A 13019-nucleotide genomic window follows, 5' to 3' on the forward strand; every position below is an offset into this window, starting at 1 on the left:
GAGAAAGAAGGTAAAAATAGATTTAATACGGAAACCAGAAAGAGACAGGTAAATTTGCTGTTTTTTGTCATTGATATTTCCTTGAATTCCGATTCAAGATGTCCATAGATTTTGCAAAATAACTGTATTTACAGCGTTGATTACTGCTTCGAAAGCGAACCAAGTCTTAATATAAGAAATCAGGCAGTCTTTTCCTGTTACAGAGATTAATTTCGTTAACTTTATCTGTAACTGAAAGCTAACACTATCAAGAACTTCCTCGTTTTCATTACGCATGCGCTAAGGTGCCATCATTGTCAAGACCATTAATTAACGCCACTAATCGACCTTCCCTCTTGATTGACTCGGAGATTCAGCGTCGTTTTATATCGATGATCGCGAAGCGAAGACTGCGTCAATAAAGGTAATATAAATAGGTTGTAAAAATCCGTAAAAATGCATCTTTTTGTGTTTTAGTCTAAAAGCCAGTAGACAGTTAAAGTATTGGATTCGTACACATATCTTTTATAAATAGATGCAAAAATGAATAGAGTACGTAGTACCTGAAGAGGTGACACAGAAGCTGATTTACTATATTGAGCATATAAGTCAAATGATTTTTAAAAAAAAAATGTTCTTGAACAAAAAGGGAAAAACAGTTCTCTCTGTAGACAATTACTTCGAGTGTAATGAGAAACGGCCTGAAGCGATGATCACAAAATGAAAAAAATAATTGATGATGAAATAAAAGGTTAATAACAACGACTTATGTCGATTTGAGGATTTGCAATTGCCAAACGGTTTTAAGCATTTAAATTATGAACATTTAAAGAATAATGGAATTATCTAAATGGAATTATCTCAAGATTAAAAGAAATGTTATGTATGAAAACTGGGTGTGTTAACCTGGTCGAAAATGGAAAAAAAAAATATATATATATATATATTGACTCGACACTTAAATATTCATCATAACCACAACGTTTCTCTCGAATTCCGTCATTTTGATAGTGCCACTTGCACTTGAACATACTGCGAAGCTTTCAAAGCAACAGATATTGGATCTAGTTTTGGCATTGCAAATAATATATTGTCCACTAATTCTTTTTCGGTAAAAATGTATATGGTTTGGGCCTTGGCGAATAAAAGTCAAAGCAAACTAAATGACCAGACTGAAGCTATTTTCTATTTTCGTGAACGATAATTAAAGAGCTAGCATTTTATATATATATGTATAAATTCTTTACTGTTGCCTGGCAATATATAGATATAAATCAGTTGCAATATATGTTTATATGCATGGCCTATTAAGAAATACACTTAGTATAAATAGTAATGGACTAAGATTTTATAATGAAGAATATCTATAATTCAATGAAAGAATTACAAAAACCTCTAAGTATAAGATGAGAAAGTTTGAAGGAAAAGTGAGATGCAGGGCCGAACGACGGAAACGTGCTTTTTGCGAGAAGAAAAAACTTGATTTTTTAACTGTCTGATATCACAATCAGGCACCCTGCAAGGCTACAGTGCGGAATGTTATGACGCCATCATCTAAACAGAGAACTGGCCGTCACACACGATGATGGAAAGAAGGAAAGGAAGAAAGAAAGAAAGAAAGAAAGAAAGAAAGAGAGAGAGAGAGAGAAACGTACCACAACAAGAATACGGCAAGTCCGCACTTTACGATTGTTGTCCACCCTCAAAAATAGAATTTGAAATATACGAGGACTGCATTTCCCGGCTTTTACCGACTGTTTAAAGCATTTCACTATATTGCACTTCTGCTTTGCGATTGGCTTGTACTTTTCTTAACATCCTTGATGATGACGTCATAGGTGCTTTGTGTTGAAGTTGGTTACGTTATTGAAATAGATGGATATAGGATTTGGTGATGTTTTGACGCGAGATGTGAAAACACTCTTAAATAAACATTTTGAATTAACTTCAGCTGGCCTCTCTCGCCTGATTTTCTGAAATCTATTCTAGTTACTTACGGAATATTGCCGCAAGGCTATATTTTTGAAATAAGGAATAAGGAAATAAATAAATAAACGAACGAACGAACGAACGAACGAACGAACGAACGAACGAACGAACGAACGAACGAACGAACGAACGAACGAACGAATGAACGAACGAACGACTACTGTTCGCACTTTCCTTTTCGAATTTGTTCATCTTTCCCTCATTCTATGAGACGCGAAGCCTATGTATGTATTAAAAAAACTTGTTGACCAAATATTATTTCGGAAGGTATAAAATGTTTAACTATCTAACTTAAGTGGTAGCGTTATTACCTTTTTAAATGGGCCCGCGGTATATGATTGCACCTCGTAAATTAATTGAAATTCGTAAATATAAAGGATTGTCATATACATACTGGGCGGGCCGTGGGTTGCGAATGCATTAAAGCTGAAAATAGCCTAATGCAAATGAATACCAGGACAATCTAACGTGTTTAGCATCATTGCACATGGCAAAATGTTCGGGACATTTGCTTTTAATTTTTAAAACTCGCTCCCACAGACCCCCAATTAACCCTAAGTCATATCGTATGTCATTTACGTAAATTTTTCGTTAGTTAAATAGGATATGAAGTTTATCGGTCGGCATAAACTCGATGGCATAGTGTCTACTGCTTATTAATATGCGCGAGACACATAAACCAATTCAAACTACAGAAATTCTCTCGCTTTGCAGGCAGCACACTAACCAACCAAGCCATACCTGCTCCTTAAAACAAGTGAGTGTGAGGTCACTGAGGATCAAACTATGGACCTCTTGCTTAGCAGGCAGCACACTAACCAACCAAGCCACACTTGGTCCTTAAAACAAGTGTGTGAGGTCACTGAGGATCAAACTATGGACCTCTTGCTTAGCAAGCAGCACACAAACCAACCAATTAAGCCATACTTGCTCCTTTAAACAAGTGTGTGAGGTAACTGAGGATCAAACTATGGACCTCTTGCTTAGCAGACAGCACACTAACCAAGGCACACTAGCTCCTTAAAACAAGTGTGTGAGGTCACTGAGGATCAAACTATGGACCTCTTGCTTAGCAGGCAGCACACTAACCAATTAAGCCACACTTGCTCCTTTAAACAAGTGTGTGAGGTCACTGAGGATCAAACTATGGTCCTCTTGCTTAGCAGGCAGCACACTAACCAACCAAGCCACACTTGCTCCTTAAAACAAGTGTGTGAGGTCACTGAGGATCAAACTATGGACCTCTTGCTTAGCAGGCAGCACACAAACCAACCAATTAAGCCACACTTGCTCCTTTAAACAAGTGTGTGAGGTCACTGAGGATCAAACTATGGACCTCTTGCTTAGCAGTCAGCACACTAACCAACCAAGCCACACTTGCTCCTTAAAACAAGTGTGTGAGGTCACTGAGGATCAAACTATGGACCTCTTGCTTAGCAGGCAGCACACTAACCAACCAAGACACACTTGAAGTATACTAAGTTTAATTTAGCCGATGGATGTTTAGTAGCCAAAACTTTGAATTTGGGTTTCAGAACTTTTTGGTTTTAGGTATTTTTTCCTAATTTTTCCTCTAACTTCAACATGACAATGTGCTATTTACTATACGCAGCATTAAATACTGAGTAAAAAATGGCTCTCTCAAAGTGCCATAAATTTCAATTAATGGAAAAGAGAAGTAAACTCGCAGATATTAATCATTATTATTCTGTCTTTTCCCCGTCTTTTCCCTTTTCTTTTCTTTTCTTTTCTGTTGTCTCTCTCTCTCTCTCTCTCTATCTCTCTCTCTCTCTCTCTCTCTCAGGAAAATCATTAAGAATGACAATATGATCCATCAAATCTAGAATTCAGAAGTGATATTTTAATCTCATTTATAAGCTTACTTATATCCGCTTAAGTTTCTGCACAAATCGATTAGAGCCCGTCTGACATATGGCAATCCTTTAGTTTGCGACAGGTTTCAAAGTAAGACGATTTGCGGCCTCGATCGTGGCAGCTTAATTGACTCAGCTAAATCTGTCGTCATTTGTCGGAAAACGTTGCTGGAATAACTGGCAGTCTCTAACCCTTAATTAGACATCTTTACTTGATGAAATTTCTCTAAAGTGAGCTCCTACACTCTTCAGTAGAAATAAATATTAAGTAGATATAATTGCAAGAAATTGGGAGTGCCTGCAGAACACTGTCAGGAACTCGTTACAGAACCAAAAATGAAAAACATATTTGCACTAAGTGAATCGAGTTTTTGGGGATTTTTAAAATCTTATTTCTATCGTATATGTTAGTGATTGGAGATTATCTGTACAAACTGCTTCGTGTCATGAGGATTAACGCGTGATAAAATCTTTTAAAAAACAAGTCTCTTGAAAAATGGTTTTAAAACGATTTATTCTACCTCCTTTCCTAGTCATCACATATCGTTAATTCTTGAGTCATTGACCGCCATAGCGTGGCAATATACAAAGATAATGAATGATAATCAACCATTACACATCATAAGCCATTGTTCCCAACCATGTCCGTCCTGCCTGTTGGTCCATGGTGTAATGATATTACCATGGTAACCAGATCATTAACATCACGTGCAAAGCAAGAACATTCTAAAACATTGAAAATATGAATCATGTGTGATATCTTGAAAACAACACACGAATTCACTAGAACGTTCTTTCTTGGCTTTTGCCGACGTAAACGTGTTTTTATTGCGCGTGTCTATTGGCTTTAGTTAAGTGTCAGCATATGCGGCGCACCCAGGCCTCACGAGCATTTCTTTCTACCTCAAAGCAACTCGAAAGAACTGACTGGTGTAGCATCCGTTTGTTCGCTCGGCAGGTCTCGGACAATATCAGATTTCAATTCTACTGAGCTAGTTTATATTTTCTATTCTCTGTCGGCGAGAAAGGCAGGTTGGACATTTAGGCCACGGTGAGTAAGGACAATCGTTTATATCTTTTTCCCGGTTCTTATAGACGTGAGTTAGTATCGCCATCCAGTGAACGTCACTGCGTTCCGTGAATTGTTTTGAATTCGTTTTCCGGTTTTCTATATTTAAATCTCAGTTCTTTAAATTTCACCTAAACGGCTGTTCGTCGCCCATTTCTCTATTTAGCACAAACATGCATTTACAAATGATTAGCCTTTTCAGAAGAAAGAAAACAAGCAAAACATACCCACGCCTTTAATTCTTCCACCAGGCATGTAGGCTATTTAAGTTTAGTCATGATAACTCTAACACTGCAACGAAGGCATGATATTTTGGGTTGTTGACAACGGTCTCAAAACAGCGTTTTCAAGGGATAATATTGATCATGTCAGGTTTCCTAAAAAATTCTATTTTTAGATGTCATGATACAAAATTTGCAAGGGATCACTTTAACTGAAAGTTAGCAATTCCTGCTTCAACAAGCGTGTTTTTCTACGGGATTAAGATAATCTCTAAAAATATCCGGATTATAATTGGAGAAAAAGACAATTATGGTTGTAAATTTACTGGAATGGACTACCTGTCAAGCAGATTGCTTCACATTGACTCGCGCCACCGAACTAATATAATATCATTTCAGTTCAAATTCATTAAACTTTTTTCTATTCTTGACATTTTGATAAGAAATGCATCGAAGATTATCACTCTGTAGTTTCACACGTCGGGTTTTTTATACCAATATTAAGTTTTTTTTATAACTTTCATGAAGTGTGACTTATAAGAAAAGGAAACGTGTAGACTCAGCGTGATACGATCGACAATTTTTGAAGTCATTTCGACGGTTCGCAAAAGAAATGAAAATGAGTTACGGTTAGAGCATGATAGAACAGGTGGAATACGAGTTTACATCCAAATATTACTTACGTATAGGAAATAGCTGAAATAATAATTCGGGGAGTAAGTTTGAAAGCGAAACTGCAAAATACGAAAACAAAAAATTATAATGTTTTCATGATAGATAGTTTGCAGACGGCCATAAAATTCAGATTGTTTTTGCTTTGCAATTACAGAAGAGGACGAAAAGAAAAAAGAAAGAAAATAGAGAAAACTGAAAAGGAAGATAAGAAAAGGTATGCATATCGGCATTTCTGAAAAAATAATATTGTTAATTTTTCTTGGTATAATGAAAACGGAAGGCATTATTTAGTTGTTTAGTTGTCTAGGTAACCCAGCAGCTGGCCAAAAGAATCGATGTCACTTTTGAATTGATCTTTCGGTGTTTCTCGATAAAAAAATAAAATAAATAAAATAAAAAAAAGAAAGAAATTTCATCGGAAATACGCCGAAAATTTCAAAAGTGACATCACCGTTACAGCAGTTTTCTCAGTGGAATTAAAATCTTGTCCCACAACAACTACACAGTATCTGTTTTAAAGAGTACTACAAGGATTACAAGGAAATTTTCTATTCTTTTCGCATGACATGAAACAATTGAAGAAATTTACGATTTATTTTCCGCGATCAGAGTTTTAAATTTTGAGATATTCTGAGATATTCAAGATAGTTTGTTAAGCCTGGGGGACATAGCAGCGGTAACTAAGGGGAGTCGGAAAAAGAAATAGCTGCTGAGGAATGTTTTGTTATGACGTTACATGCACCCTCAAGAGGGGGGAATGAATTAAACAAAAGTTTTTTCTCTTGTGGTCTATTTATTGTCGTTATACAGTGGCGTAACGAGCTAGTTGGGTTGATATTCCCACAAAAACCACTTGGCTTGCGCAACCCAAGAGGAGTCCATTTCTATCACACAACACAGAGCATAATTAACTCCTTTCCTCACCTCTTTCTCTTTTACTCCGACGAAGGACCCCTAGCGTCCGAAACGTCGAAAAGTTTTTTCATCTTTTCACGGTGTATAATTTACCCTTTTATCATTACCTTTCCTCAAGGGGAGGGCACAAATGTCCCTCGCCCTCTTCTCTCCACAACAATGTTCTCAGAATACATGAATGGTTCTGAGCAAATAGCTCGGGAAGACCACCAAATGAAAAATCCCGACCACTAGAACCTGTTTTGGTCAGCAAAGTTCACCTAGGTTCCTTCGTTTCTTAACGGTGTGATCAATTCCGAGCGTTTACTCAAGAACGAGAACGCGGTCGAGTTGTTTGTTTTCTGTAAAGAGTTGAAGAACATCGGCGAACCTAACCTACATAGCACTCAACTGATGTAATTTATTCAGAAATGTTATTGCGTATTTTATTTTTGTTCTATCTATTGTATTAGGTGCATGATTCATTGTATTTACGAAAACATTACGTTAACTGCTTTTTACGTAGGCTCTGCCTGTAAAACACAGAGACAAAACATTACTACCATTATCATAAAAATGCGAACTCGGTAGCTGTGCGAGCTGCACGCTGAAATTCGATTTTCGCTGCCGCAAGTCAAAAATACAAAAGTTACGGTAGCGAAAAACCAAATTTCAGCTTACAGCCGGCTGAAAACTACAGAGTTCGCATGTTATGAAACTAGCAGTTAGATCTTAACCGCTGATTGAATATTGTCGCGGATTCTCAGAGGATTGACTATAAAGATATGGATTCTGACAGCTAACACGTAAAACAGGTGGCGATGTTAACTTATCTCTAAGTTTATGTTATTCAAATTATTGTTGATAATTTTAGCGGAGACTTTATTACAAAGGGCGTTTAATCAAAACGTGGCGAAGTTTGACTTAGACTTGATTTGGTAGCGGAGGCAGGGTTCCAGACATAATGGATTAGCGGAGAGACAACTCATTCTTGGATAATAAATCTTAGGGAGATTTAATATGAAGGCTTCTATTGGATTAGTGAGAGACAATCTGAGGATTGATTTTTGACAAGCTGTTATTTTTACTCAGTATAAAAATAGAATGCCTGAAGTCGAAGAAATTGAAGTAAAAAAGATCAGAACAGTGACGATAGTATGAAATGTGACCGGATCTGCTCAAGACAGGGGAATTATTGACGCTACAAGTTATCGAATATAGGAGGTATTTGCAAATTGACAGAGATAAAAATGATAACGAAAAGAGATATGAGCAACCCATTGGTGGGAGATTATTATGGAGATATCGGAATCGACGTCCGGCTGTATACCGGCTATGTTGACTGCCGTAAACAATAAGTTTTTACCAAAATTGTCACGTCTCGTTTTTTGATTGTATTGGACGATCGAGAGCCGTGATAATACCATAACATTACGTTAACGAATTATATGCGCATAAGCACTTGAAACCGTTTTCCTTTCGAAAGTTTTCCGCGTTTTTATATAAAAAAAAAAACAAGTTTCCGATGGTTTACATGGTAATGGTAATATAGCTTGATATGTTATGTTATTTGCTACGATAGGACGTCGACAGTTGGGAGGGGGGAAGGGGAAAAATTTATATTATTTTTTTCGGTCCGGTATCCTAAACATCTTGCGTTGTGGTTGGCTGTGCGTGCAAGCAGGCATCTCTACCTCCGGTCCGTGTCCTGACATAAGGCGTACCTCATCCTGACGTAAAGCCATGCATGAGAAAAGTGAAAAAGGAAAGGAAAGTAAATTGAAAATGTAAATTAGGCGACACTGATTAAAAACGTACAGCGCATAAGGAGATCGATCATGATTTGAAGTTTTTTTCATGATGGCAGTGATAACCATTGATGGTCCTGACCACGATAACGACATTGATGCTATGGTGATAATGATGATGATGATGATGATGATATATAATGATGATTATATTGATAATGATGATGATGATGACTATGGTGATGACTGATGATGATGACGATGATGATGACGACGAAATGAAGATGACGATGATAATGATGCTTGACGCACTTATTTTCTCAGTAGACTGAAACGACAAAAGCAAATTACGTGGGCGCCGCCATTTTGGTCCTTATAACAATCAAGACCAACGAAACAACTTTTTTTTAAATTGTGCAACATGGCGGCTATAAAATCCAGTACTAGAAATCATCAAATCTATAACTCCCTGTAATGGTTGCGCCGAAAGATAAGCCTTCGATTAATATGAAAACTCCGTGTGTCTTGATGATCAGACATGTGCCACTCTACATCTCTACTATCCGCATACGTTGAAAACTACTGACAATTTCACTCCGGGCACTCGGTGACAACTGTCGACCAAAATTCAAAGATTTATTGAACTATTCAAATTTCTACTGGAATCGTGCGAGTCTTTCCATTTGACAAAAGAATCTTTCAGCAGTATGTTAGCACTAAAGTGAATCATCATGAAAGTAAACTGTTTAAGTGTGTGAATTCTGCAGAATGGCATGATATGATTGTCCGTGGATTTATTTCGACTGTTTCCGGACGACACAGCGTTGAAGTGAAAACCTGGTGTTTTTATGTAAAGCATCAAAATGAAATGGATGTGGATGTACTTTTAACAGAGTAAGAAGTTCGTACTTTGAACCTAAACTAGCTCCGTTATCTCACACTTTTGTTTCAACTAGTCTCTCTAATGCGTGTAACTATAGCTTTTATTTCCTTAAAACGGAGTATTGGGGCATAAATGACCTGGGAAAAGTGGGCACCGAGGGATCTATATGTCACTAGGAATAAACTGTCACTAGGAAGCTTAGGAAACTGTTAGCTTAGAATACATATTTATTGCTTTCATACTCTGGAAAAATTAAAAGCCGCGGAACATTGAGGTATTATTCATGCTGCTAAGAAACTGTGGGTTCATATTGTTTTGTCTAGCCAACATTAAAAAAAATAAAATAAAAAACGACTTACTTCTTTTCCATTCTAAAACAATTACGTACATTAGGAGTCTTTGTGCAACCGCTGCGCACGCCCTCCCCCGTCAGTAGGAAATTGTAGCCCGCTGATAAGATCGGATCAATGGTAGTATAGAGATATTAAAGTAGAACACTTAAGATGTTTTAGTTACGCTGGTTTATTTACGAAGCATGATGAAAGTGAAAATGTTGTTATGACGTTTGGGGTGTTGGGCCTTCATTGGATTCAAGAAAAATACACAGCGCAACACGACAACAGCAGCATCAACGAAAAAGACAACAGCAGCAAAAACACCTACGACAACTGAAAAAACAAAAACAACATAAAGACAACAACAACAAAAACACCACCACCAACAACAACAGCGAGAGCAGCAGCAGCAACAGCAAAACAACGACATCGGGAAAAAACAACCAGAACATCGACAACATCATTTAAAAAAAACAAAAAAACAAAAAAACCAAAAACAAAAACAAAAAAACAACAAAAACTCACAGTATCAGAAGGTTCAATAATCTCATAAACTAGCCGTCGACTATTCAATATATATGCAGATATATTTTTGCCTTCTAGTTAGGATTTGTCCCAGCTAATTTAATGTCTAAGTGCTATCACTGCTGCTATCAACTCCGTATACACCTTTTTACGTTGTCATAGGAATATCATTTACACGAAGGAGATCCTTTGTTTATCATTGTCTATTGGACACAGGTTTTACCTTTCCTCTCATATATTATGCATGAGGTAATTATTTCGGGAAGTGACTCTCTTATATTTTAAAAACCATTTGTGATATTCCATTAGTAATGTTTTGTATTTACGTTAGGGATTTTAAGATAATTTTTTTGAGGTTACATGGTATATATAAATGAATGGAGAAATCTAAAGACAGCAGAGTTTAACGAGTACATATGGGGAAAAACGTGTAGACAAAAATAGCCCGGCTATTCAGTTTCGGGTTTACACAAGTCGTAACCTGTGACAACACCATGCTTGTTCATCCTACACTATTTACACTGTAACAAATGAACTTTACTTTTTATTCTAAAGCCATTTAGCCGAAATATTCTATTCCAGTAAATCTTGGTTTTAGTGAGTTGTAGCCGCTAATTTATTATGGAGATTTAGTCACTTTAATATTCCCCCGCTAACGATATTAATTACCCACGAAGCGATCGAAACTTGTGGTCGATATTCTAAAGGTTTTTTAAAAAGATCTTAATTTACTCTCCATCACTCCATCAATATACTTGCTCATCCGAGTTTGTTTTGGTCACCTGGATGTGGAGCATGCGCATTATAATCCACACACAGCGAAGTGGCCTTCGTTTTTGATCATCAACAAAACACGTATTCACTTTACGCCAGGCAGTACGTTGTCCTCGACGGAATTTACAACTGAGATTCTCATTTTTAGATGATGTACATTTGCTGGCGAGTTACGGATAATCAGCCTTAGTATTCGGCGGTAGGTACCCATCTGAGAATCGTAGGACGATTACAGCGAACCTAGAGTAAGTGTAGTCATTTTTTACCCAAAGGCTGATGTTGTTGGCGTTATCACTTTTCATTTGGCTAGGAGTTATAAAAAGGGGCATCTCAGACAAGCCGGCAGCGAAAGTCCAAGGTGTTTTCTTAAAAGATTCTTATCTAAAATTACTGATTGAAACTGCTATTGTTATTTTTTGCAGTTCCAAAAATGCACAACGCAGTGTGGCTACCACTCCAACTATGAAGAAGCTTGTGACACAAAAAAATGGAGAAAAAGAGGCAACTACTGTTTCGAAAACTATATCATCGTCTACGAAGAACGTTACATCGTCTAAAGTAGTTACGAAGACTACATCAATAACTAAAACATCAGGAAAAAAAGTGCAGCAGTTCAAAACATCAGAATCTTCAAAATTGTTTTCAGACGAATCATGGTCTTCAGCAATCCACGAAGGAACATTTGGATCTACGCTACAGCAACAGAAAACTCTTAAATTTGAAAGCTCATCCGAAAAGCAAGAACTCACAGATTTTAAAAAGAGTGATATTCATTTCGATGATCAGCGCGCGCTGCATTTAAAGCAGGGAGCACGACCTAAAACCACATCATCAAGTCTAATGCGTTCACCAGGGATTAATACTAAATTAGAGTCAAGCTTTGAGCTTCACCCAGATATTCATATCCCGACTTCCCTACGACATCCATCGCCAACAGCGTTTAAAATCAAGGAGCCCGTCTGGCAAGAGGGCTTCTCCTTATTTCCGGAATATTTCCCAGATGTATGTTCAGCGCAGAGTATGAGAGAAAGGTTTCAACGGTCAGTAAACGACGCCGTCCCTGTTCCTGTCAAAGAAACGAAACTACTTTCTTGTTCCACGAAACAATATTCATGGGAAAAATTAGACGGAGATGAGGAATCCGAGGCACAAAAGATTGCTAATTCTTGGCTGCAAATCTTTGGGGAAAATGAGCCTCGGAAAGCGAACAAGGACATTGATAGAAAGGCAATCAAGAATTCATAGGAATCAGGGAATATCTTCTTAATTTACTTGTAAATGTGCGGGAAAAAGTTAACTGGAATAGAAAATGGAATTGAATTTTAATGCGGCATTTAAAGAATAACTTCGTGGTAAAATGGGAGTCATCAGACGACGATAGCGCAGTCTTCACGACGGGGTATTTTTGGCGGTCTATAAACGTGAAATGCAACATGCTGCGGGTACATCATTCGTGCAATAACCCACACCAATTTTCTACAAAATATTGACACAAATGCGTTGAGAGAGAATGTCTAGATGTAAATACGTTCGCTAATAATACGGACTGAAGGTTTTTATTGTGATTTAATCAGAGTAAAACAAAAACTTTATTGGAGTCGTTACGCTGACTTCCTACTTAGGAAAGACTCATTTATCACAAACCAAACCCCGAATAATTATTTTAGAGAGTAATTTTCATCCTCGATTCATTTTTTTCTTGATCCTAATTCTCCGTCATGAAGTCTACAGAACGCAAACTGTCTTTGTCTTACTAATAAATCTTACTAATCCTATACAAGCTTGAGCGATCACATCTTCGCTTAGCATTCATATCATAGTGATAACGTTTAAACCGAAATCAAAAAGCAAAAAATAGGCTTTCATTTCTGGGCGCTTAATTGTATTTTTCCCCCCCGATAACTTAACCGTAATTAAACACGGCTACTAAATCTGTAGTCGGCAAATAAGTAACTAAAATAGTGTATTCTATTCTCTTCGGATCTGAAATGGATGTTTTGTAAAAGCGTTTTTCTTTCCTTCTTTTCTTATTTAATAAATCGAGCAAACGGAA

General features: G+C 37.1%; 1 protein-coding gene across 1 annotated transcript; it reads left to right on the plus strand.

Moving 5' to 3' along the window:
* The first annotated feature begins 4746 nt into the window (after positions 1 to 4746).
* LOC116289861 (uncharacterized) lies at positions 4747 to 13019 on the plus strand. The gene is made up of 3 exons (XM_031696795.2): positions 4747 to 4893; positions 5962 to 6021; positions 11389 to 13019. Exon 3 carries the CDS (start codon positions 11429 to 11431, stop codon positions 12209 to 12211), a length of 783 nt encoding a protein of 260 aa, XP_031552655.2. The 5' UTR covers positions 4747 to 4893; positions 5962 to 6021; positions 11389 to 11428; the 3' UTR covers positions 12212 to 13019.

The sequence above is a fragment of the Actinia tenebrosa genome, unplaced genomic scaffold, assembly GCF_029948245.1.
Source record: "Actinia tenebrosa isolate PJP-AT-01 unplaced genomic scaffold, QUT_ActTen_1.0 PGA_scaffold2__45_contigs__length_23673736, whole genome shotgun sequence".
NCBI lineage: Eukaryota > Metazoa > Cnidaria > Anthozoa > Actiniaria > Actiniidae > Actinia > Actinia tenebrosa.